The sequence below is a fragment of the Raphanus sativus genome, chromosome 3, assembly GCF_000801105.2.
Source record: "Raphanus sativus cultivar WK10039 chromosome 3, ASM80110v3, whole genome shotgun sequence".
Classification (NCBI taxonomy): domain Eukaryota; kingdom Viridiplantae; phylum Streptophyta; class Magnoliopsida; order Brassicales; family Brassicaceae; genus Raphanus; species Raphanus sativus.
The window spans coordinates 16823599-16851115 of NC_079513.1; the positions used below are offsets into that span (position 1 = coordinate 16823599).

The 27517-nt window shown below is 35.8% G+C and overlaps 5 protein-coding genes and 1 pseudogene across 5 annotated transcripts; 3 read left to right on the plus strand and 3 right to left on the minus strand.

Moving 5' to 3' along the window:
* Positions 1–1266: 1266 nt before the first annotated feature.
* LOC130509785 (diacylglycerol O-acyltransferase 2-like) lies at positions 1267–2305 on the minus strand (annotated as a pseudogene).
* Positions 2306–4392: 2087 nt separating this feature from the next.
* LOC108847032 (polyubiquitin-like) lies at positions 4393–6535 on the plus strand. The gene is made up of 3 exons (XM_018620200.2): positions 4393–4552; positions 4969–5021; positions 5138–6535. Exons 1-3 carry the CDS (start codon positions 4462–4464, stop codon positions 6314–6316), a joined length of 1323 nt encoding a protein of 440 aa, XP_018475702.2. The 5' UTR covers positions 4393–4461; the 3' UTR covers positions 6317–6535.
* Positions 6536–7893: 1358 nt separating this feature from the next.
* On the minus strand, positions 7894–9483 carry LOC108847033 (adenylate kinase 1, chloroplastic). Its single transcript, XM_018620201.2, has 4 exons — positions 9095–9483; positions 8737–8877; positions 8384–8656; positions 7894–8296 (listed from the first exon to the last, which is right to left on the minus strand). The coding sequence occupies exons 1-4, from the start codon at positions 9383–9385 to the stop codon at positions 8153–8155; spliced, it is 849 nt and encodes a 282-aa protein (XP_018475703.1). The 5' UTR covers positions 9386–9483; the 3' UTR covers positions 7894–8152.
* A 250-nt stretch (positions 9484–9733) lies between these two features.
* Positions 9734–12631, minus strand: LOC108847031 (heat shock 70 kDa protein BIP2). Its single transcript, XM_018620199.2, has 5 exons — positions 12473–12631; positions 11843–12110; positions 11530–11744; positions 11202–11444; positions 9734–11112 (listed from the first exon to the last, which is right to left on the minus strand). The coding sequence occupies exons 1-5, from the start codon at positions 12525–12527 to the stop codon at positions 9884–9886; spliced, it is 2010 nt and encodes a 669-aa protein (XP_018475701.1). The 5' UTR covers positions 12528–12631; the 3' UTR covers positions 9734–9883.
* Positions 12632–12932: 301 nt separating this feature from the next.
* On the plus strand, positions 12933–15499 carry LOC108847030 (pentatricopeptide repeat-containing protein At2g37230). The gene has a single exon (XM_018620198.2). It carries the CDS (start codon positions 13071–13073, stop codon positions 15327–15329), a length of 2259 nt encoding a protein of 752 aa, XP_018475700.2. The 5' UTR covers positions 12933–13070; the 3' UTR covers positions 15330–15499.
* A 1019-nt stretch (positions 15500–16518) lies between these two features.
* LOC108848074 (RNA-binding protein CP29B, chloroplastic) lies at positions 16519–18373 on the plus strand. Its single transcript, XM_018621484.2, has 5 exons — positions 16519–16923; positions 17190–17291; positions 17485–17817; positions 17915–18021; positions 18105–18373. Exons 1-4 carry the CDS (start codon positions 16561–16563, stop codon positions 17978–17980), a joined length of 864 nt encoding a protein of 287 aa, XP_018476986.1. The 5' UTR covers positions 16519–16560; the 3' UTR covers positions 17981–18021; positions 18105–18373.
* Positions 18374–27517: the final 9144 nt, after the last annotated feature.

The window sequence follows — 27517 nt, forward strand, 5'->3', positions numbered from 1 at the left end:
ATTTAAATTTATATAAATTTTATATAAATTATCCGAACCTGCACAAAGATCCAAATTGAACTGGAACCAAAACCAAATGGTTTCCTTAATCCCGAAAACTCAAAAGCTTGGATAAATCCAAACTGTTGTGGGCACAGAAGCTGACTTGACCGGTTGGTCGAAGGATTTCAAAACGGATTGACCCGATATATACGCAAATGGTTGATATATTATGTCCGGAATTTGGCTTGACAACCTAAAACAAATGAAAACGTGAGATGGGATGCTGATGAATGATAATATAGGGGACTCTATACAAGAACAAACGGTCATAAAAAATACAAGAAAAGAAAATAACTTGAAAATAAAGTTTAGTCTTCAATGGAGATGATCTTGGAAGAACATGACCGTTGGAAAGATATTTGCTTGGCCATAAATGGGGAACTTGATTCTTCTTGAACCTGGATGGTTTGCAGAGGATATGAAAGCTTCCTGAAAATCTTCTTGATGACTAGATTAGTGCTGATTTTGTGCCTAGACTGACAAAGAAGTAGCTGTTGGAGTTTTGATTCCTAGTATGGTAAGATGAAGTAAGAGTAGATCTGTCTGATCCATGGATGTTGGTGCATTGCAGGAAGTCTAGGATGTCTTCTGATTGGTCTATGATGCCTCTTATATTCCATAATAGATTTAAATTGGACCAAATTGAGTTGGTTGAAGAGTTTCCATAAACATTGTTGTTTTGGTCAGTCTTGGAAAATATATTGTATCTTGGTATTTCTTTGACCAATTCTTCTGATTCCAGTATTTCAGGAAAGCTAGGAAATCCATCTTGAAGTACATGATTAGTTTTGGTGAAGTCCGCTTCATGATTTGACCTGTATCATCTTTAAAGTATGATATTCGTAAATGGACGAGATGAGAAACCTTCATTTTGTAAATCCATAACTTGTTGCTCAGTGAAGGTTTTCTGAAATTTCAAGCCTCAGTGATGAATTCATAAGTTGGCTTTTTTTTCTGGTTGTCGAGATATGCTCTTGTCAAGATATGCTCCTTCGACTGAATCTTTGTCAATGACATTTCCCATATGGTCGGTTTGGCCAGTTAGGTGAAGCTATGGTCAAACCCATATTTCATTACCACAACACATACCGAATCCGAAGGGATATCCGAACACCCACTCCTAGTTACACAGTTTATGCCCCACACACAATTAAATCCCGCCAAGGCCAGGCACAAGGTAACAACAAATGATTAAGTAATATGCAAGACAACAATTTCAGAAATTTAAAGAATGTTCAACTGAAGATCAGAGTAGCCTGCTCCGGCCTTTACCTCTCAAACAGATCCTTTATCGCTCCCACAAATTGGCCATTTAATTTAGCAATCTGAGATGCAACAAAAAAATACACCATAAGTTAATGAAATGTTAATTTCTCCTGATTCCAAACCAAGAAGAAGACGAACTGAACTCTTCATCGGTTGGCTGAAGAGATTTTGTAACTTTTATTAATTGGTTTACCAATCACCACATGAATAGGGTGCCGATATGGTATCGGGGATCTAAAAAACAAAATGGCAATGGTTTACATCTTTCAAGATTTTATACCCAAAATGTAACACAGAAATAGACAAGAGACATACACTTACCCCGAAACTCCTCAGAAACAGAACGGCGTAAACTTGACCGCTCTTGCTAGTTAAAAATAAAGGTTCCAATCCGGCTTCCACCATTTGTACGCACGAGACTACAGAAGAAACAAGGACATAGAAGTTTTGTAGTTTCAGTTATACACGAAGACAACTACACAGAGCACAACCCTTTTTGTGAGCATTTCTTTCTTCCATTACCTAACCAAAGCAAAAAACTGGAACAAGAGGTGTCCCTTGTTCTATGGCGATGCACCCTTGATGAAAGGAAGATGTATTAGAAACAGTTTTCAATAAATAACTAACCAGAATGTTGCAGGAGATCAAAAAGTAGAAATAGCAAGTCTCTAGTATTAAACTTCCCAAATCAAAGCACAAGTGAATCCTGCTAAGTAGCTATCTCAACATCATGTTGCAAGTGAAATGTTTCATGTACACTAGGGGTGGGCATTTTTCCGTTAAATTTGATTTGATTTGTTATTCGTTTAGATTCGAAAAATCCTGATATCCGTAAATAATTTGAAACAAATCAAATATTAAAAATCAATATTGGGAGGAGCTTCGATCCATACCGAGCCCTACTTTACACCACCAGGTACAAGGATACAACTATAGCCAGAATCCAAAAGAGAAGAGAGACTTCCTAGAAAGGGGAGAGCCCTATCCATGCCGACATGTATAGAACATATTGTAAATTTAGACAAATTAGAGAATCAGCGGTTTAGGAGGAGAACTCTTAAGATTTGTAGTAGGCTGTGCGCAAATATTTATTACTCTCCTTAATCCTTAGAGCATATTTATTGGGGTGGCTTAGGCAGGTTGCTTAGGTAAATCAAGATTAAAATTAAATGGAAAACATGAATAAAGCAAAGGGGTGTTACCTAATTAGCACCTCCAAGCGTTCGTCCCTTAGTGCCACATGTCAGAGATTCATTAGGGAGAAGAGAGAGAGAGGAGAGGTGATGGACATTGGTTTGTCTCTTCTCTTCTTTTATTTCTTTTCCTTCTTTCTCTCTTCTTTTATTGAAATAACTACCAATAAACATCCTTAATTAAGTGTTCCTTATCAAAGTTGTTTCTCTAAACTTTAATAGTTAAAAATTAATGATGCCCCACTTAAGCAACACTTACGGTTGCTATCAATAAACATGCTCTTATACCCCTTATTTGGTATGTGCTCTCGTTGTTGTAAAATCAAGTATTAAATCATTGAGTTTTTCTATTTGCAAATAAGAGACAAGTAACAAGTATACCAAAAAAAGTCAACTGCCTTTACATTACTTCGTTACTTGTTCTCGAACCGAAAAAATAATAACTAGACTATAAAATAAAAGCTTTAAAAAGATATTTCTACGTTGTAAGAAGTAAACAATAATTTATATCGATGTATCTTCTTCTTTTTAATTGATACAAATGTCTTATTTAAAATAATTCTTGTGTTTTTTTCCAAGTTGATTAAACAAACAAAATTTTATAACATTCTCTTATAGAATATTAACCAGTAGGTATTTTTTAAACACTTGAAAATAATAAACAAATACTTGAAAGTAGTAAGTAATCGAGTGAGAAATAACATATTTTTGGATAAGTAGTTGAAAATAATGGTGATGATTGGTTCGACTGTGGCTTTATGTAATATAAAGGGCGCCAAAGTTATGTGTAGTGTCTTCAGCTTAGCGGTTCACGGTCCAGATCTCTATTACTGCCGTGACGAGTTCTCGACCCCAGATCCATTATTATTATTTTTTCTTCTTTTTATTTTGTTTTCCTTTTGGTGATAGTATAGTAATTACTAATTAATAACGGTTACTTTTATTACCTTTTCTAAAAACCTAGTTTCTTTTATTACAAAAAATATATTAAATCCCCTATATATTATTATTAACAAACTATCTAACTAATTGAATCCTGATTACTTTTCAAAGGAGATATTTTTCTTCTTGGCACTCCCAGTCTCCTATGTACCACATTTTCTCTACATCTTCATTTTTGTACAATTTTATACATTTTGTAAATTTCTTTAGTCCGAGAATACAGAAGTGGGTTCTAATATTTGGTGAGGCATGTCTCAAAATGAAAATATGGTTATATCAAACAATTTATGTTCTTCTTAATTTAAAAATAAAATAAATAGAATCAAGAATCAATCAAATGAATTGTCAATGGAATGCAAACTAATTAAAATATGGTTATTCAAAATTGATCATGGTTTTGCAAGAAAAAATATTTGTCTTATATTTTTTGGGAAACAAATGAAGCTTTAGTAACATACATTTTGATTACATATTAAAACTGAAATAACAGTTTAGTTATATTTATGGGGCATATTTTTTGGATGCGCTTTAGGCGCCATATCAGTCCGGACCGGCACTGCTCATATCCCTAATTAAAAACCAGTGGACGATAAAAATGTTCCTTAAGACATTAGCTCAAACAAAGAAAGCCGGAAGAAATACTAAATTCAAACACACACAAACAAAGATTCCACATATTCGATGATGGCTAAGCTTTAATAGATGAAACCAAACGATAATTTTTTTTTGTCTGAGAAAGAACCAAACAATAAACTTAATATTTTTAAATGTTAAATTGTTGATGATAGCGTGAACAGATTGAATAGAGTTCAATATGACGGTCGATAAAATTTGAAGACAGTGTGATCAGATTGAGTAGAGTATTGTAAGTCAACTCACTAAAACAAATCATTAAGCTTAGTACAGTTCATAATATATAAACGATAACAATTAACAACAAGCAATCCTAAGAAGTAGGTTTATGTATAGAAAAAGACTACCAAACCAGTTTTTTTCATTTTGAAGACATCCCTTCGGCATGCTCTCCCCCGGAATTCAGTCTAAAATGACTTTATCATCCAATCAGTCAATCTACAGCAAATACCTCAACGGAACGATCAAGAAAGAAAGTAAAATTTTATTCTCTTTAGCTGATGTCGTCAAATGTAATCTCAAAACACGCAAAATATATTTCTCTCTGTTTTTTTTTTCCATCTTCTAGGTTAGGTTCGCTTCTTTCTTATAGTGTTTAAGAATCGTATAGTTGATTTTCTCTGCTTTCACCGTTGAAGTCCTATTTTCTGGAAATTAGTTTTGTTGGGCTTGTCAAGTAAGGATTCGGTGCGATGGAAATCAAACAAGAGCAAGCATTTGATTCTAGTTTTAAGTCAAACTATATTTATTGTAGAAAAAACTATTTTTGTTGTTGATCAAAAAAAAAGTCAAACTATATTTGTGATTGAGGAACAACAAGTTTTAGGCAGGGCCGTATCTATCTCATGCTTTACGTGTCTTGTTTCTTCTAACTTGTGTTTTTGTTTTCCAGAATCGAAGGGATCACTTGGGTGGATACTTGATGCGGTCCGTCAAATGCAAATGGTCAGTATACGTCCCTTTTTTCAACTATTTTTATTATTATTTACTTATGAGTATCAATAATGCTGTGTAAAGATTAATGCAATTGCTAATTAATATACACTATTCTGGTCCTTAAGGAAGCAACTCTGCACAGACGGATTGGAGTTGGTTGTGGTATGGAGATCTTTATCAAAACTCTCTCAGGGAGAACCTTGTTCACACTCGAAGTTGAAAGCTCCGACACCGTCGACAGTGTCAAGGAAAAGATACAGAACAAGGTAGGAATACCTCCAGACCATCTGAGTCTAACCTTTGCCGGTGAGCTGCTCATTGCTAGCCGCACCTTGGATTATTACGATATCCATGATAAATCAACCCTGATGTTGATTAGACATGGTGCCAAGGTCTCTGTCAATATTCGGCAACTGAAAAGATTAGACTTCGACTTTGAAATCTCCGACACCACCGTTGATAGTGTCAAGGCAAAGATACATGCCGAGGAAGGCATTCCTCCTCACCAGCAAAGACTATTCTATAAAGATGAACTGCTTACAGGTGACCGTACTTTGGCTGGTGAATCCGTGGGCGGCGGGGAACTAACTATACACGAACATCTCAAACGTATCGGTGAAAAGCATATTTGTGTCAAATTTCTGAAAGAGGAAACATTCACCTTCTATAACTCCGACAGCATTGGCAATGTCAAGGCAAAGATAGAGGACGTGGTAGGAGTGCCTCGTGACAAGCAAACTCTAATCTTTGAAGGTGAATTGCTCGAGGGTGGCCGCACCTTGGCTGATTATCAGATCCGGATGGACTCAACCCTGGACCTTAGAGATGGTAACATGAAGATCTATGTCAAAACCCTGACAGGTAAAGTCTTCCCCCTCTACGTTGAAAGCTCGAAAACCATTTACGATGTCATGGAAAAGATAAGTGTCGTGGAAGGACTTCCTTCTTACATGCCAAGGCTATCCTTTAATGGTCGACAGCTACAGCGTGGCCGCACCTTAGCTTCTTACAACATCCCCGAGGAATCAACTCTGTTCATGGTGTTACGGCTCACCGGTGGTGCTGTTATAACCATCACTATCGAGCCACTGTTGGGAAAAACCCTGATCCTCAGGATTGAACCCGCCAGTAATCCTGTAACGGAAATTACACTCCCTTCGCCTACTCTCCCTAGTGGAGTCGACGACACTTGGTCTGCATGGTTGGAATATTTGTTGTCATTTCTGACCACCATCAAAGGCTATTCTGAAAAGTGGGGTCATCGAATCTCATGGGTTTTGTTCAGTCGGACTCGGAAGGTGTAGTACATTCAGTTTCTATTTTCTTGTTGTGCTCTCTCCTAACGAGCCTTTAATGTTTTTGAGTGTGTGTGATTTATAATCTTTTCCCTGTTATATGGATGACAATCATTTTGGTTTGTTTTTATCCTATACTTCCTCTGTTTCTAGAAAATCCATGTTATAGAATTTTCATATTTTTTAATAAAACACATTGAAACTTAGCTATAAATGCATAGTTTTCTGTAATTTTTTTTGTTGAAATTTTGAATTGATATCAACAAAGAAAAAACTACAGGCAACCGAAATTTATGTTTTTAGGGTGAAAGAAAACTAAACTAACGACAATATATTTGTTTAAAACAAGGGGCCAGCCTTAGGTATGACCGGTCCTGCTGAACCAACGCTGCATCATGTGCTATAGAGAACTGGGTCCTTTCTTCTCAGTGAGGAGATCCTGTTCTTTATAGTTTTGTCAATGAAACGGATAGTGTAGTCTACACTGCGTGGAGTTTCTTGGTGTCACCTGCAGTTTCTCTCTCGCCATAATGTGTGGATGGTGACCTGGAGTGCCATCTTCAGGAGAATAGTATCACTCTTCTGCCTGCTCGGGGATTGCACAGCTGCAATGGTGATGATGGACCAATCAGGATTTACACGGGAACCAAGTATGAATCCCACCAGATCAATCCACACTGTAAATGAGTAGGGACAAGCGAAGAAAAGATGGTCTCTAGTCTCATCCGGCTCCCCGCAAAGCATACATGCTTGGATGCACCCCCAAGCTCTACTTCTTGCACCCGTGGACAACCTATCTTTGAAAGCCAGCCAAGTAAGTTTTCTGTAATTTTATAGTTCCTATATTTTTAAACCAATAAGACGTCATAAACTGCAATTAATATTTTTGAATTTCACAATTTTTCATTATTAGTTGACAAATATTACATTGAAAATATGGAAAATATATTTTTTTTGAACATAAGTTTTCTCTAGAACATGGATTTTTTTAAAGACGGAAGGAGTATAAGATAGATCAATATGGTTTTCACTGTTAAAAAGATTGGCCAACTGAACATCAAACCGGTTTCTAACTCTAGAATGCATAGACCAAGAGATTTTTTTAAATAAAAAAACTCTTACTCCTTTTGATAGGTTTCTCAGACAACCAAGAGAACAATAAGTCAAAGACCAGTGTTTGTGTTCAGTGGAATGTGTCCCAGACTCTCAAGAGTACATGTTGGTTAAATGTGATTTAACATGCGAGATAAGTTTTGTCATCCGGTTTAGCCCTTTCATTTGCGTCCAATTTTTATCAGAGACCGCAAACGCAAACACAAGCTAAATTTGTTTGAGGTTACATAATAAATAATACACGACTGTTAATTAGCATCAACCCCACCGCAAAAATTCAGAGTATGTAAGGAACAGTTCTATCCCGAACCGCCAATTCTAGGACAGATAGGAGCTGGTTATACGTTCCACTAAAATTTTACTGTATGCGGCTGTTATACTTTACTGTCTGGTTGTGTCCTTTAACCAGCCAGCTCGGCCAGCCGCAAAAACATTACCACATTCAACAATAAAACATGATGACCACAAGAGCATAACAAACTAGTGTAAATGTATTAAATATTAATACATTCCTGTAACTAGAGCAAGCTCATAAACAATCAATGATACATCATCATATCTCTCTTAACAAAACCGAAAACCACATTCGTGGAAAGATAATAATAGTTTGCAAAGTGTGCATGATTATTCTGAACTGAGGTATGTATAAGAAACCAATCTTTTATTTCCCAACACAAAATTGATTAGGCATATGTCTTCCACATGCAAAAGAATCTAAATACCGGAGGTGAACTACGCCGCGGCAGATTGCTTCTCCTCGTAATCATCAAGCCTTAGGGCTTCTAATAGCCTTGGCCATGACTCTGGAATGCCTCCAGGTAGGTCAAACTCCATAAGCTTTCCCTTGCTACGGTAGTATTCTTCAAGGGGCTGGCTCTGCATTAAAAAAAAAACAAAATAATACTAATCATCACTTGTAATGATCAAATAAAAGTTGATCTACGAGATAGCGAGGGGTCTTACGGTTTCATTGTATATACGAAGCCTTGCTTTGACAACCTCTTCGGTATCGTCAGCTCGAGTGATGAGCTTTGACATACACTGAGGTGGAGGGAGAAGTGGATCCATGCTGATCGCAGGCTTCCCATTCTCACTCTTTAAGTTGACGTGAGCTACATTGAAACCTTTGCCGCATTGATTACAAGTTCTCCTCCCAAGGCACTTGTCAACCAAAACTTCCTCAGGTAGTTTCAAATTCACCACTAGGTCGATATCAGTTACATCTCCCAGTATTTCCTGATGCATTAAACATTAATTAATCATCAAACTTGATTAATATGGCTTAAAGACGTGTAAACCCAATGAGTTTTACTTACGGCTTGTCTCATGGTTCGAGGAAAGCCGTCAAGAATGAAACCTGATTCACCTTTGGCTTCACCAGCCTCAAGTCTCTTTGACAATAGGTTTACTATGATCTCATCCGAAACAAGCTTCCCTTGGTTTACAATCTCTGATAGCTGCATCAAGTAACAGTGAAGCTCAGAACCATTACAAGAGGCACAGTTACACAGACAAAATGGATTTAATTCATTTAGATCTGTTCGAAGATAGATGAACTTCAGTCAGATCTCATCAACGATAAGAAATGAAACCCGATTTTTCTAAAAAGAAGGCAACTTTCAATCACAATCGAACATAGAAGAGACGGAAAGGGAAAGACAGAAGTGACCGCACCTGTCGGGAGAGAGGACCGGAGGAAGCAAGCTCCTCGCGGACGAGATCTCCGGTGGCGATGTGAGGAACGCCGAGAAGGGTCGACAGTCTGCTAGCGTAGGTGCCTTTCCCGACGCCGGGACAACCTAGAAACACCCACTGCACGTTCCTATCCTTGGCGAGAACCCTGCTAGCTCCTCCGGCGTGAAGAAACGGGGAAGCGTGGCTAGCTTCTCCGGCTGAGGTGGAGTAAAATCGGCTTCCGAGGCCAAAGAGGGAGGAGGATCTCGCCACACGCAGTACTCTCGCCATTGCAGAGAGAGATAGAGCTAAGAAGAAGCGGCTTGAAGGTATTAAAAGCTTTACCCTAGCAAGAAGAACGTGAATGCTCCATTTTAAAAGGATCTTTAGATTCTTTTCCCATTTTACACTTAACTTAGCTGACGTGGCGTTTGATTTTTTCTTACAGATCTTGCTTACGTCACTAACCAAGTGTAATAATAACTCAACGGTATGAGTTAGACATAGATTTCATACTAGATTGTACCGTTACGAATGTGGTTACGATGTCACTATGACACTATCAAAGCTTTGCTTCTCGTGTTTCTAGAAGCGTGCTCTGTCGGAAACGAGCACCTTATATTACAGACAAGAAGGTAATGATTCAGACAAAGAAGGTTCATTCACTTGTCAAAAATTTCCCAAAAATAAAAACATGTATAAAAAAGAGTTCTATTCTTCCTTATCCTCAAATTTTCTAACGAGTGGTTTGGTTTAAAACAAATTAAACTATAAAAAAGGCAACTTAGCTTAGAGCTCATCATGGGACTCATCTTCCTCCTCGGTTGCTGATTCTCCACCCGCACCACCTGGTGCACCACCTGACCTCTGGTAAACAGCCGTGATGATTGGGTTACACACTGCCTCTACTTCCTTCAACTTCTCGTCATACTCTTCCTTCTCCGAGTTTTGGTTCTCGTCAAGCCACTCCAACGCTTCTTTCGTCGCTGCCTCAATCTTCTCCTTCTCGTCACCCTCAAGTTTGTCCGCGAGCTTGTCCTTGTCGTTTATTTGGTTCTTCATGTTGTACACGTATGTCTCAAGGCTGTTCCTCGCGTCGATTCTCTCCTTCACCTTCTTGTCTTCCTCCGCAAACTCCTCTGCCTCCTTCACCATCCGATCAATCTCTTCCTGGCTCAGACGTCCCTTCTCGTTCGTGATTGTGATCTTCTCTGATTTACCACTCGCCTTGTCCTCCGCTTTCACGTTCAGGATACCGTTGGCGTCTACTTCAAACGTCACCTCGATTTGAGGTGTTCCTCTTGGAGCCGGGGGGATTCCGGTGAGGTCGAAGTTCCCGAGCAGCCTGCAGTCCTTGGTGAGACTTCGCTCACCTTCAAAGACCTGGATGGAGACGGTGGTCTGCTGGTCTTGGTACGTCGTGAAGACCTGAGACTTCTTGGTTGGAATAACTGTGTTTCTCGGGATCAGTTTTGTCATCACTCCTCCCACGGTCTCAATACCCAAAGTGAGCGGCGCAACGTCGAGAAGAAGGATATCTTTGGTTTCATCACCGCCTTCTCCGCTCAGAATACCACCCTGGACAGCGGCACCATAAGCAACGGCTTCGTCGGGGTTCACACCCTTGTTTGGCTCTTTCCCTTCGAAGAAGTCCTTCAACAGCTGCTGAACCTTGGGGATCCTAGTGCTTCCACCGACGAGAACAATCTCATCGATCTGACTCTTCTGTAGACCAGCATCGTCCATGGCCTTCTTCACTGGTCCCATTGTCTTCCTGAATAAGTCATTGTTAAGCTCCTCGAAACGAGCTCTGGTGAGAGGCTCCGAGAAATCAAGACCATCAAAGAGGGACTCAATCTCTACACGGACTTGGTGCTGGCTACTAAGAGCTCTCTTGGCTCTCTCACATTCCCTTCGGAGCTTACCAAGAGCCTTGTTGTCTTTGCTGATGTCCTTTTGGTGCTTCTTCTTGATCAACTTGATAAAGTAGTCCATGATCCTGTGGTCAAAATCCTCACCTGGTCACAAAGAAGAGAAGGGGGTTAGCAACATCATCGTATGTATATTGACATGATAATACAAGAAATGTATTTATGATATAAGTTACCTCCCAAGTGAGTGTCACCATTTGTGGAAAGAACCTCGAACACTCCGTTGTCAATGGTCAAGACACTGACATCAAATGTACCACCACCAAGATCAAAAACAAGGATGTTCTTCTCACCACCCTTCTTGTCAAGACCGTAGGCAATAGCAGCAGCAGTGGGTTCGTTGATGATTCTGGCAACATTGAGACCAGCAATAACACCAGCGTCCTTTGTAGCCTGCCTCTGGGCATCGTTGAAGTAAGCTGCACATAAGAAAAAAAGAATCAATAAACAGGGTGTGCATATTATTATATTAATAAAAACGAGGAGGAATGAGAATAAGCAAACCTGGAACAGTGACAACAGCGTCCTTGATTTTCTTTCCAAGGTAAGCTTCAGCAGTCTCCTTCATCTTAATCAAGATCATAGCACTGACCTCCTCAGGAGAGAAAACCTTGGTCTCACCATCCTTGATCTTGACTTGAATGTATGGCTTGCCATCCTTGTTCACAATCTGGTAAGGCACAAGCTTCCTGTCCTTCTGTACCTCTTTGTCCTCGAATCTACCAGCAAGAAATTAAGCAACAGTCCATAAGCAAGGGAGAAACAAGAAAAACAGAAACTTCCAATGAATTAAAAGCGAGGATATGAATGCACTTACTTTCGCCCAATCAGTCTCTTGACATCAAAGACAGTCCTCTCGGGATTAACAGCCGCCTGATTCTTAGCAGCCTCACCAATGAGCCTCTCATTGTCAGTGAAACCAACCCAGGAAGGTGTAATACGGTTTCCTTGGTCATTAGCTATGATCTCAACATGACCATTCTTGTAAACACCGACACAGGAGTAGGTAGTACCAAGATCTATCCCTATCACTGTTCCTAGCTTGGTAGCCTCTTCTTTGGCAGTTGAAAACGCAAATAAACATCCTGAAACATACTTATTGTCAATAATCGAAAGAAAAAAAAAACAAATCTCCAAAAACCTAATTTTCACACCACATCATCTACTAAACAAATCAACATCCTCATAGTAAACAAAAACACCTATCAAATCTTGTAAATAACAATCTGCCTACTAACAAAATTTCACAACCTAATGTTCACACCACATTATCCAATCCAGTACATGAATCAATATCGAACAAGATCGTGATTAGATTATAGATCTTAAACTATAATTTATGCATCATACTCGAACGAAAACACCATCAAATCTACAGGAACAAATAAATGATATACAAATCGAAGAGAACAAAGACACTTAGATCGGAGAAATATGGATCACTCACCGAAGAAGATGATTGCGAGCACAACGGTGCCGTTTGCTCCGAGTGAGCGAGCCATATCTAATGCTTGTGTGGTCGAGCTCTCTTCTCTTCTCTCTTTAGATCTCTCTTCTTTCTTCTTCTTCTTCTTCTTCGCTTCCTTTTTAAAAATTAGTTACTTCGTTGCGAGCTTTTTAAGGGAAAGCCACGAAAAGTAGACTTATGTCATAGAGATGACGTGGACCAATGATATCGCGACGATCTACGGCCTCAGCCAATCAGATCGGGTTATATGTTGGAGTAATCCTGGCCGTTGGTTACTTTCTACTACGTTTCTTTTTTTTTAATATAGAGAATAGGCTTTCTTTCGTTTATCTTTTAGGGCCCATCTGCACCGAAACCGGGCCAGATTGTAACGATAAAGTAAACAGGCCGAGTTAAAGTGTTCAGAAATACCCGACCCGGAATAAGATCTTGGATCCAGGAAGACTCCATCTCCTCCCCTAAACCCTACAACATCACACTCTCTTCCTCCTCCGTTCATGTTGGATTGAAAAGTCTCAGACTTTCCGAACACAAAGACTCCAGAAACCAAACCCATTTCTGATTATCTCTCCTCGTGATGGCTTTCATCACCAGATCCAAACCCCACCAATGGACGAAAGCTAGGGTTTTCCTCTCCCTCCCCAGATCCTCACACTCATCTCTCCTCACACCCACCCGCTTACTCACCTCAACAATCGAACTCACCGAGAACCCAGAAACCGATTCACCCGAGACAAGGCCGCCGCCGCCGCCGCCGGTCAGGGAGAGGTTCCAACGAGTCAAGCGCCAACAAACCCACGAGAAGCTAGAGGACACGATATGCAGGATGATGGACAACCGTGAGTGGACGACCCGGTTACAGAACTCGATCCGAGACCTCGTACCCGAGTGGGACCACTCCCTGGTCTACAACGTCTTGCACGGATCCAAGAAACTCGACCACGCGCTCCAGTTCTTCCGCTGGTCGGAGAGATCGGGCCTGATCCGACACGACAGGGACACGCACATGAAGATGATCGAGATGCTGGGGCAGGGACAGAAGCTGAACCACGCGCGCTGCATCCTCTTGGATATGCCTGAAAAGGGCGTGCCTTGGGACGAGGATATGTTTAAAGTAATGATAGAGAGTTACGGCAAAGCGGGGATCGTGCAAGAGAGTGTTAAGATGTTTGATAAGATGAAGGAGTTGGGCGTGGAGAGGACGGGGAAGTCGTATGATGCTTTGTTTAAGGTGATTCTTAGGCGCGGGAGGTATATGATGGCGAAACGGTATTTTAATAAGATGGTTGGTGAAGGCGTGGAGCCGACTAGGCATACTTATAATTTGATGCTGTGGGGGTTCTTTTTGTGTTTGAGGTTAGAGACTGCTTTGAGGTTTTATGATGATATGATTAGCCGTGGGATCTCGCCTGATGTTGTTACGTATAACACTATGATTAATGGGTATTGTCGGTTTAAGAAGATGGATGAGGCGGAGAGGTTGTTTGTGGAGATGAAAGGGAAAAACATTGAGCCTAGTGTTGTTAGTTACACCACGATGATTAAAGGGTATGTTGCTGTGGAGAGAGTTGATGATGGGTTGAGGATCTTTGAGGAGATGAGATCTTTTGGTATCGAGGCGAATGCGACGACGTACTCCACGTTGTTGCCTGGTCTGTGTGATGCGGGGAAGATGGTGGAGGCTAAGAATGTGTTGAAGAGTATGATGGCGAAACACATCGCTCCTAACGATAACTCGATCTTTCTTAAGCTTTTGGTTTCTCAGAGCAAGGCTGGTGATATGGCTGCAGCCACTGAGGTGCTTAAGGCCATGGCTACGCTGAATGTGCCAGCTGAAGCTGGACACTACGGTGTCTTGATCGAGAATCAGTGCAAGGCTAACGCCTACAACCGTGCTATCAAGCTTTTGGACGTTTTACTTGAGAAAGAGATCATACTGAGGCATCAGGATACTCTGGAGATGGAGCCAAGCGCTTATAACCCGATCATCGAGTACTTGTGCAACAGCGGCCAAACGTCTAAAGCAGAAGTGCTTTTCAGGCAGCTGATGAAGAGAGGTGTTCAAGACCAAGAGGCGTCGAACAATCTTATTAGCGGGCACGCCAAGGAAGGAAACCCTGATGCTAGCTACGAGATTTTGAAGATCATGTCGAGGAGAGGTGTGCCTAGAGAAGCAAACGCATACGAGCTGCTCATCAAGAGCTACATGAGCAAAGGAGAGCCTGGAGACGCTAAAACCGCTTTGGACAGCATGGTTGAAGACGGGCATGTCCCGGATTCGTCTCTCTTCAGGTCAGTGATTGAGAGTTTGTTCGAGGACGGTAGGGTGCAGACCGCAAGCCGTGTGATGATGATCATGATAGACAAAAACGTAGGCGTCGAAGAGAATATGGATTTGGTTGCAAAGATCTTGGAAGCTCTGTTGATGAGAGGGCACGTCGAAGAAGCGCTGGGGCGTATCGATCTTTTGAACCAAAACGGACACACGGCTGATGTGGACAGGCTGTTGTCTGTTCTGAGCGAGAAAGGGAAGACGATTGCAGCGTTGAAGCTGTTGGATTTCGGGTTGGAGAGGGATCTTAGCTTGGAGTTTTCGAGTTACGACAAGGTGTTGGATGCGCTTTTGGGAGCTGGGAAGACTTTGAATGCGTACTCTGTTCTGTGTAAGATCATGGAGAAAGGAAGTGGTGGTGGGAGTGATTGGAAGAGCTGTGAGGAGTTGATCAAGAGCTTGAACCAGGAAGGGAACACGAAGCAAGCGGATGTTCTTTCTAGAATGATCAAGAAGGGACAAGGAAGCAAGAAAGACAAGAAACAAGACATTGTTTCTGAATAGGAAACTTAAAGAAGTGATTCTTTCTTAGCTTTCAAGAACCTCAGTTTTATATTGTTTCTCAAATAAATCCTTTTTAGAAACTTTTTTTGAAGGGACATGTTTGTGTGATTCAGTGCTTTTTGATTAGACTGTTTCGTTTTCTGAATGGTTCAAAGATATTTTGAAGTTGATTTTCAGAATTCTTTTTATTTTGTGGACGAAAGTTGAAGATCCATGTTGGAACAAGAGTTGCAACTTCCATTGGCTTTTATTTTTAAAAAGTCTTATCGTAACATAGATTTTTGGCTTTGGCACAAGACGTTCCATCTCCACTGTGAATCCGAAATTTCGACGGCTGATATGTCTAGTAGTCTCTCACTCGTCACTTCGCTTGAAATTATGAGAAGTTGTTAGTAGAGTGACTGAAGGAGAGTAGAGACCGTCCAATTAAACAATAAGTCAATAACCAAACACGAGATACAAGTGAGGAAAAGGCAAAATTTTACAAAAACTTTACTCCCTCCCTTGCTTTAAGTACTTTAATTTTTCGAGAATTGGTTGACAAATAATATTTTACTCTTTTTTATATAAGATTATCCTATTTTAAATTTATACAATTGACAAAAATATCTTCTAAAAATTAAAGTTTTTTTAATTCTTGTGCTTTATGTAAAACATCTTAAGGGAGTATAAGATTTTCAGCTTTTAATAAATAAATAAATACGAAAAAAATTAAAACAACTAAAATATATTTCTAAAGTTAGTATGTAAATGAAATATTTAATAAATACACTAGGTTAGGGGTGTGTTGAATTATGTATTTGGAATAAATAAATAATTTTATTTTCAGTTATTTTTATGATTTTACATAAACGACTCTGTAGTCTTGTGTAAAACTATGATATTTGAACTCTTATATTTTATGTTTTAACGATTAAATTCTACTACATAAATAATTCTGAATTACATTTTACTTTCACAAGCTTAATAATAGTATAATTTAAAGTAATTTTGAAAATATGTATCTGAATAAAAATAATTTATTATTTAATTACAATCAATTAAAATTCAAGATTAAATAAACCTTTAGACATATTATTTCAGAAAAGTTTCAGGTAATATCAGTAAACAAAAATGAGGACGAGATATTTTATGCAAAAGCGCAAATAGTTTTGTCTTCGATCTTTCGCCCATAAATATCAAACACTCTCCATCTTATCTCCCACCCACTCTCAACCCTATCTCTTCCTCCATGGCTGCTTCAGCTTCGTCCCTCGCTCTCTCCACCTTCAACCCTAAATCCCTTCCTTTCTCCATCTCCAAACCCGCCTCCACTCCCTTCCTCCCTCCTTCCCTCTCCTTCAAACTCAACTACCAATCCATTTCCCTCTCCGCTTCCTCCGCAGCCGCGTCTCGCTTCGTCCGCAACGTTGCCGTCACAGATGACATCAACGTAGAAGAAGAAGAAGACAGCCTTTTCTCCGATGACGCTCCGCAGCAGGAGCAATCCTTCTCTGCTGACCTCAAACTCTTCGTCGGTAACCTCCCTTTCGACGTCGACAGTGCTCAGCTCGCTCAGCTCTTCGAGAGCGCCGGAAATGTCGAGATGGTTGAGGTATTGAATGAAATAATCATTCTTTATGCTTTTCAAATCGGTTTGTCTTACAGTCATAATTGGGATATTAAGATTCGGACAAGAGACAAATATATGTTTTTTTTTTTGCTGTTGTTGTTAAGTTGAGATTAAGTTCTTTTGTCTTTGTTAGGTAGACAAAGAAAATGGTTTTATGTTATGTTACAATGTGATTATGACAAGAGATAAAGATATGTTCTTTTTTTTGTTTGCGGCTGTTGAGATTAGTTACTATGTGTTTTGTATAGGTAATCTATGACAAAGTGACAGGACGAAGCAGGGGTTTTGGGTTCGTGACTATGTCTTCAGTGTCTGAAGTTGAGGCAGCTGCCCAACAGTTTAATGGCTATGTAAGAACATATATCTCTCTACCCTACTCTAATCTTGGATCTTGTTGGGTTTTATTATTGTGGATGCTGATAAGGGTTTTGTTAGATGAGTGAAAAGGTTCAAACTTTGTGGGTGGTTTTAGCTTTTGTAAGATAAATTCGAAACCTTTGTGTTGTTGTTTGTTCTTATTGCATAAGCTTCTTCTGGTTGCAGGAGTTAGATGGTAGAGCCTTGAGAGTTAATGCGGGTCCTCCTCCACCGAAGAGGGAAGACTCCTTCTCCAGAGGACCCAGAGGCAGCTTTGGAAGCTCTGGATATGGTGGTGGTGGAGGAGGTGGTTCTGGTTCAGGAAACCGTGTTTACGTCGGCAACCTATCTTGGGGAGTCGATGACATGGCTCTCGAGAGTTTGTTCGGGGAGCAGGGAAAAGTAGCTGAGGCTAGAGTCATCTACGACAGGGACAGTGGTCGATCTAAGGGTTTTGGGTTTGTGACATACAACTCTGCTCAAGAGGTCCAAAATGCCATCAGGAACTTGAATGGTGCCGTAAGTATCGCTGTTACTTACTATCTTTTACTCATACAACTCTACACTTGTAATGCGGTCCATTCAAAACATCTCCTGACGTGTGTGCCCTGTGTAGGATTTGGACGGTAGACAAATCAGAGTCTCCGAAGCTGAGGCTAGGCCTCCAAGGCGCCAGTTTTGATCACCACCCTTCCTATTCTCATTAAACGCACTTTCTGGAGGGTATGACTTGTGCCTATACATTGACTTTTTTTTTTGCGTTAACGACTTCATGACTGATGTAGCGAGTAATTGAAATGTAACAGGCGCTTCGAAGAATATAGAGTTATGTGAGAGGATGGCTGTTTTGGACCGTACTAAGCTCTTCACCTATGTTTGTTATGCAATGGATGCACGAGTGGTCTTTTTATTAGAAACGTATTAAGTAAAGGTTATGAGTGAAGAACATGTTCTCGACTGTCTGTGTTCTGCCATTGACTACTTAGCTTTGGTTTGATTCGGGTTTCTCTCTATTTTGTGGTCTCTTCATAATGAATGCTTCTCTGTTTAACAGTCTAATTTAAGTCTTTTCACCCTCTGCGCCTATGAATATGGTAACACATTTGAAAACAGCTGTAAAAACACTGAAAATTACCCACTCTAACTGGTTCAAGAATTGGTTCAAGAGAGACCATTCTTTGGTTCGAGACGTAATAGTCAAGTTGATCACCAGATTCCAGTACCTAGCGGCCCAGCTTGTACCATTTTTCTTGAGATGGGTTCTCGCAAAGCCCAAATATTGATGTTTGGATCTTTGAATGGTTTCTACTAGGACTGGAAAAAGAATTAGAATCAGAAAAAAAAAACTGAATTGGATTCGGCTCGATCAGACCAATTTGAACTGAAATTGGTTAAATATCCGAACGATTCAAAATTTTAGTATTTAGAAAACCAAAATCGAATCTAAGAAACCGAAGTATTTTGAATACATGAATGTATCAGAAAATATATATTTATATACATAAATAAATTAATTATTTTTAAATTTAATATATATTAGAAAACATCCAAAATATATAAGTTCAAAATATTTGAAATATATATAAATAGTCAAAAAATAAATGTTTAAAATAACTAAAATATATTCAAAACACCAAAAAGATACTTATCTATTGATTATCTATCTAAATATTCAAATTAAACCAGTTTATATGTTAAGTTTATGTACTTTGACATATGTTATTCAAATTTATATGTAATATATTATTTTGTGTATAGATTTTGAGAAATTTGAAAGCAAGTTACAAAAAAACAAAAAAAAGATTTTGAGAAATTTAAAGTATATAATAAATTGTAGAATTTTAAAAATAATTTAAATGGGTTATTCGAATTCAAACCAAACATGAACCAAAATTTAAAAATACCAAAATGAAGCTAAAATCTTTGATCCTAAAAACCTGAAACTCTAATAGACTCGAACCGAATTCCAATAGGAACCGAAAGTCCATTTCTAGTTTCTACGATTAAAAGAAAAAACACTAGGCTATAAATTTTTGAACTGTTAGAAACCTTGGACTTTGTATCAATCTTTATGGACATTTTTTATGGACATTCATACCATAGATTAACCAAAGTGTTCGTTTCTCGCTAATATTATGTCATCGTCGAGTCTATTAGAGTGTATATAGTTACTTGTACACTTCATTTTGCAATTATTTTTTGTCAGCTGAAAAGGAAAAGAAATTGTAAAATGAAGTGTTAAAAAGTTCTTCAATTTACAATTAATGAACAATTTACTATTATCCAAGAGTTGAACCCATATACGAAAAATAGGCAAGTGCAACTCCCAAGAGTTGAATTTGGTTAAAAGCACTGTACAACAGCCAATAACCACTAGACCACATTTATCTCTTAGAATTTTATGTCCTTTAATTTATATCTATATTTTGCCGTCTAAAATTGATGCCTTATCATCTTGAGCCCAGAACCGGTTTTCCGGTGGACAGATCTCCAAGAGATTAGTCGATTAGTATCGCTCCGTCAATAGCCCCAGGCTATAAAAAATTATGAGTATATACATGCATACGTACGTGTAAGAATTTAGTTTTGCAGAAACGTGAAAGATGCACTTTTGAATAGTTTATGATGATGAAGGGCATCACTTGCTTCCACTGCTTATTGACGCAGTTCGCATGGTAATGATTTTACCCACAAAACCTTAGTGTCTTCCTAATGTTGTTCCATACTACGTAGTCGGTAGCACTTACTATCTCTCACACACATGTTTGTTATCACATCATTGTTATATATAATCAAATTGAAAATGTTATGGAAATTAAGTCCTAACCGAAAATGTTGTGGAAAACGTTAGGACTGTGAATCAGGCGATATGGTGCTGGAAAAAAAAACATTCGAGGAGTTATAATCGCTACAATATTTTACTTTTCATCATTGCTCTTTTTGATATATTTTGCATCAGTCTCTACGGATGAAACTATCTCTTTACGCTAGAGAAGACATCGTATTCGTGCTTCTTCATAAATTAGAAGACAATACAATAAAATGTTTTGCTAGAACCAGTTATATGATCAATGAACCAGCGAAGCTGCTCATGGTCACTTGTTCACAATCCAAGACGACATCATGCGTGAAGCGACCATTTCAGATCGTATTTGTAATACTCTTAAGTATCTTAATGATGTTCATAGCATGTAGACACAGCTCTAGTACTCCTCGGATACAATCTCTCTTGTCTACCACTTGAAGGAATAAATAAAGATGTTGATAATTGAGAAAAAAAGGGTAATGATAGAAATGTAAATTTGCTTTTTGAAGAAACCATGAATTGAATTAGCCCAAGTTACAAAAAAAAAAAGAAACCATGAATTGGAGCATTTTATTTCTTAAAAAAAATATTTACGATGGTACATGCAGACACATGAGTAATGGGACCATAGCTTTGTGTTTGGTCAGCGCAAGTAGTAGGCCCACTTTGACTTATGAACCTCAAACAAACATTGGACATGAGCATGTTTTTCTTTTAACATCTTCCTTTGCTAAATATACTACAAACCCCCATTAACCCCTTAAGGAACCATATTTTAACCTTATATGTATCTAACAGACTAATGTCGAGGACATATCCATATATAAATGTCTTTATTTTAGGTAGCGGAGCTACATTAATAAATAAATCAACTCCAAAAGATGTTACTCTTGAAAATTTTGACTATCTTTTTTTTGGTTAATTTTTTTTAACGTTTTAAGCAACATTGAAAAAATGTTTACAAGATGCTTTTGAATGTGAGGGAGAAGATGCATGGTACGCATGGTGTGGTAACATGCTATCAATGAGAACATGTGGGTAAGTTTCAATAGTTATGCCCTTAGTCAAAAAAAAAAGTTTCAATAGTAGACCAAAAAAAAAGATTCAGTAAATGCATTGTTTGTTGGGTTAGATTAATACACCCAAATAGTATTTAAGTGACATTTAATATTGATTGGTGTGGGGGTAGTCTTTTATAATCTGATTCTAATTTGTCTGTAATCTCTCTGTTTCATAAAAAAAATATCATTTTAACATTTTCACACAGAATAAAAATAATTGAAATGTATTTAAGTTCTCATTAATTATACATATTTAACCAATAATATTTAAGATAAATGAAATTATTTATAAACTCAATACATTTGTAATTAATATTAAGTTAAAAATTGCATTGAAATTCTAAGTAACAAAAAATGCTAAAATAACACTTAATATGAAACAGAGGGAGTACTATTTAGTGATAAGAGTAAATGCGATAGATATTTCATACTCTTCTATTCCAAAAGATGTATATTTTAGAGAAAAAAATGTTTCAAAAAGATATATTTTTATATTTTCAATACACTTTTTGTAAAATAATAATGGAAACTGTAAATTTTAAAAATATTAATTGTAATTTTGAAATCTTATTGGTGCAAAAATAGAGGAAATATTAAAAAGTTAAAATGATATTAAAGTTAAGTTTTAATATGTTTATTAGTACTCCTTTCATTTCATTTTAAGTATCGTTTTGCATTTATGTACACAAATTAAAAAAAAAATAGTTTTGCATATTTACAAAATAAAAACATAATTACTATTACCATAACATTTAATTATATTTCAATCAATATAAACATAAATAAGAGAATATTGTCAATAAAGTTTGCGTGAAACTCTAAAAGATATTTATTTTGAAACAAAAATTCTACCTTATAACGATAATTAAATTGAAAAGGAAAGAGCATATGTCAACATAGTAAAATATGTACTATTTTTTTTGTTTCATATTAAGTGCCGTTATAGAAAAAAATTTTGTTGTAAAATAAGTGTTGTTTTATCATTTAATGTATAATTTATTAATTTTATTCTTTATTTTATTTTTTATTGGTTGAAGTGTATATGGGTAATGATATTTTTATATAGAAAATATGCAAAATCAAATGATTTCTTAATCTATATGCAAAAATTTTAAGTGACACCTAAAATGAGAGAGAATATTATTTTAAAACATGAGAGTATTTGACTTTTTAGCAACGGTATTAACTGTCCGACACTTTACGACAATAACTGAATAACGGATATTGTCCCTTTCTGACCTTTGACCATTTTTAAGCCCATGTTATTTTCTTCATTTCCTTAATTTGTGGACTTAGCGTCGGTCCGTAGGAAAAGAAAAGAGAGGAAGTTTAGGGTTATTTTTCAGTTCAAAGCGGTAAATGTTCTTTTTTGGTGAACGCTATAACTAAAAAATATCGTCGAAGTCACTTAAACCTTTGCTGATGGTTAGGCTTTCAAAAAAAAATAAGTTTTTTGTAATAATAAAAAAATTAAAATAAGTTAATAAACCAAAAAAACAAAAGACAAATATGTAGAGGAATCATAAGTTAATAAACCCAAAAAACCGTAGAATGATAGGTCATAAACACCGGTGCACATGCATGTTGAGTGTAGACACGATCCCTTCACGTCTACCTTTTAAGTTTTAACTCCACACTTTCAAAAAAAAAAAAGTTTTAACGAATCAAACAGTATCCTCACCAAATAAGCGAACGTAATATTACATTCACTCTCTATCCGTCAAACAACTTTTTCAAACATAATTCGATGGACAATCAACGGAACGATGGGTCCACTTCATCTATGATTCTAAACAATCAACTTTTGAAGACTCCAAACAAGTCCATCTTTGTTTTTTCTACGTTTTTTAGCTGTCTTTTTTTCATTATCCTTTTCCACTTTGACAGCCTGAATACTTGGTGATTTATTTGAATGAAAAATTATTAGGAAAAACCAATATAGTAAAATGTTGTTCAGATTTTTACAACTAGCTAAATATGAAAAGTAGTAATACAAGTGTTTCTTGATATATTTGTTTTCAGTATACTTAACACTCAATTAGATTAAGCTGAGCATTTCTTTTATGTAGGAATGAAGAATATTCTAATAAAATATATTTTGTCAGATGAAAGTGTGGAGTGTTTCCTTCATCACATGTATAGAACTTGATAAGCTTGTCCTAATTATACTAATAGCTTGGCGTCCCTTTGTCGGCAAAATAATTTACTCTCTTTATAACCAAGTTACTCTACAAACTCGTATTGAGAACTTTTAATAAGAATCAATTACGTCAACTGAAAGTGGTTATAAAATGGTCAATATTAACCCCAAAAAGGAATATTAACTGTCGCCGAATTAGTTAAAGTTTCAGCTTTTGGAATTTTATAAATTGGACTGAAACTCTATCTTTGAATATTTCAAAAGTCTTATGCGAATGTTGACCTTTTCTAAATACAGGATGAGAACTCCAAGAAAATTCAAAATTCTTTACTTATGAATACTTAGAACCCCCTTTGTAATTTTATAAACAAAATTAAGCTTGATCCGCGAGGATATTGATTTTTTTTTACATTTTTATAAATTGATACTCGGTTTTCATGATTAATGTTATATATTTTAGATGTATTGCTGTATAATTCACTGTATTTAAAAGACCTATACTGAATCAGATAATTTGATTATTTTTGGTACAAATATACGAATTTGTTTCAAATACATTAGTTATTTATATTTTTTATGTTCCTACACATCAGAATCAAAATCATTCAGAAGGTCAAACTCGAACTCTATACATAAATTTATATTATCCAAGAGGAGCCTAATTTCAAAACCAAAAAAAAAAAATTGATCCCAAATGAAACAACTTGTACATGGATGAATACCCGAATCTCCATATTTAACTGATTCTGTAAATATATATATTTAAAAAAATCTTTCTATATGGAGTAAAACATTAAGTGACAATAAATGTAATATATTTTAATTATTTTGATTTAATTTATTATTCTTTTTACATAAACTATGCCTTTGAATTTTGTGTTTGGATATGTGGAACTAAGATAAAATAAAGTTTTAGTAAAACAAACTAAACCAAACTATTAACCATATGCAAAACCTGGTTATTTTGTATTTTTTATTTTTATAATTTGCAAAAAGTTAATGTTGATTAACTAATAAGTAAAAATATGCATTATTACTTTTATGGTAATATAAAAATGATTTGATGTTTAAGGTAAATATAATTAATGATGTGATGTATTGTTAAGATAATATAATCAATTAAATTATTTTGGGGAAAAAAATTTAAACCCGAAGGTACTTATAAATTTTCGGATCGGTTCTGATTCGTGTGTTTTCGAGTCGATTCCAGTTCGGGTTTTCGAGTCCAGATTAAAATGCTCAGGCCTATTACAATATAAGTCGATCTTTGACATCATGTAAAATCATTTGAAGACAAGTTTTACCCTTGTGCAGAAGATAATCTGTTCTTCAAATATCCATATTTTCAGGTTGTTGTTTTTCTTTCTGTACAAACATATAATTAAAAAGTTTCTAGTATGAAACCTCATGCGCCCACTTTAATACATCTCAGGTTAACTAGACTGCCACTATTATCTAACAGAATTGTGATATCACTACTATCGTCATGGTTATAATATAACAATAGGATTGGAAATGAAAAAGCCAAGAAGAGTGCGGAGGGAAACTAGAAAAAAAAAATAGAGAGAGGGAGATAAATGCGCATGCAGATACTAATACACACTAATCTACAAACAAGCTTACTTGTTTGTAATCTATATAAACATACCTAGAAGGAATGAGCAGCATCTACTCACGTCTAGGGATTGCAATTAAGTCTTTTATTAAATATTCATATGCGTATACACATATCACTAACAAACAAAATGATATTAATAATATTGTAAAGTGTTTGTTTTTGTAACTTTTGTAAAGTGTTTGTTTACAGTTAAGTATATAAGAGTGTGGGTTTACTGCCTTTCTAAGCCAGCAATTCAATAGGCTTTCTTAACTATGATTTACAATCAATCTGCCTACTAACGCTTGCATATGTTCAGTTTAAATAGAATTTGCTACCAGCTCACTGCAATTTAAGTGTATTATACACCTATATCATACATCAACACGTCTAAGTTATCTTCGGCCACATAAATATTTTTACAACTTTACTTTCCAATATAAATTGTAGCATGGGCGTGTATACTTTATTCCTAAATTCCTACATTAATAAGGATATTGTAAAGAGGAAACGTATAAAAGAATCATATATCATCAAAAATTTGAAAATGAAAAAATGGAAAATGTATTATTCATTAATGCGTACTATAGTATATGGAACAATAACACCAAGTGGACTTAGAAAGACAGCTTATTTACACAAGAGATGGGGAAAAGCTAAGAACTCCATTTTCATGATAATATACAAAAGGTTAAAATGAATAACATAATAAAAAAAATAGAAGCAATGTTTCATATGCAAAGAACAAGAAGAAGATTGTCTACATAGGGAGGGTGAATTGGGCTACACTGGTAACAAACGCCATAACTCACTTTATGTTTCTTTTTCAATCATCAATGGCACATTACTCCATATCCCAGACACAATCATCTCATTAACTTCTTCGTTCTATATATATCTGTAAATAAATGTATATATATATATATATATATATATCAATTAACATCTATATGGACTTATTTCTGGTTTATTTTTCTGTCTTGTTTGCATGAATATCAGTAAACTAGGTGGGTTGCCCGCACATGCGGACACAATTTTCTTACGAATATTTATTAGTTTATATATTTTATGAAAATAAGTATGCTTATTATTGTATTAAATTTTTGAAAACACTAACATATTAAAAATATTTTTGATTTTGAAATCTTATACTTTTGTTATCACTTTTTTTACACTTATTTTTACTTATATTTTTCTCATATTTTCCATTTTTTTCCTTTATTTATATTTTCCATTACATATATTTTGCTTATCTATACTATTTAAACATAAACACTAAAAAAATTTTACTTACAAAAAGTAATAGTTGGATCAATATGTTTATTGTTAGACTGAAATAAAAATAATATATATTTTAATTAAAATAATATGATTAATATAAGTTCATTTTATTTTAATATATATTTTTAGTTTTGCATAATTTTTATAAATATTAATTTTAATAATTTATCTAATCAAAAAATTCGTTTTTTATTTTGTGGTTAATTTATATTTATTCATGAGAGGTATAAATGATATTGAACACTCTAAATTTTTTATTTTACAGTATATTTCTAGATTTTGGATAATTCTTATCATTATTAATTTTATTTACTTATGTAATCAAAAAATATATTTTTTTATTTTGTAGGTAATTTATATATATATATATCCATTAAGAATATAAACAATATTAATTACTTTCATTTTTTTTTTAAAATATATTTTTAAATTTGGATAATTCTTATCATTATTAATTTTAATCAGTTACTTAATCATAAAATTAAAATTCTTTATTTTTTATGGATAATTTATATGTTTATTTTTCAAAGATATAAACGATATTAACCAGTCTAACTTTTAACGTGAGAGTTCCATTGCAAAAAATCACTTCGTAAATAATAGTATAGATAACGTTTGTACCCATCTTACACTGTCCAGATATAAGCTGTCCAAACTTTTCTAGTTTTTTATATAGAAAGTGAATTATTTGTCCTATACTTGATAAAGCGAAAAAGTCAGGAAACTTTATCACTGAGCAATTTAAATACAATTTTTTCATTGGTCAGTTTTTTTTTGTAAGAAATACAGCAAGAGGGCTTTAATATATATGCATAAAAGCAAATGACGTCATAAGAATAACATAGTAATTTTTATTTATGGCATGACAAGTTCATCATTAAGTTCATTACTTCACTAAATGTACCTGGTGTTCACTACTGTAAGTTCTAAACATCAGTTCACACAAGATGCTCTTAAGCGAAACTATACATTTTTCCACTGAAAGCTCGCCACAAACAGGTCGCATACAAATGTAATTGAATACTAGGTTGATGATTCGCACCTTGAGTGAATTCATAAAACTATACCTAACCATTTTTAATTCTAATATTTATTTTTATAATTTTATTAAATTAGGTACAAATAAATTAATATTGCAAATTATAAAACTTCAACATTCATATTGGTAATAAATGTATTAAATTATTTTTTGCAGTTATTTTACGGATATAAAACTTGGATCAAAATGTTTTCTATAATAATAATCAACTTATGAAACTTAAATTTGAAATCAAACATTTATTATATTTGTGAACTGAAAAGAAATTCAGTGATCCCGAAAATATTATAAATAA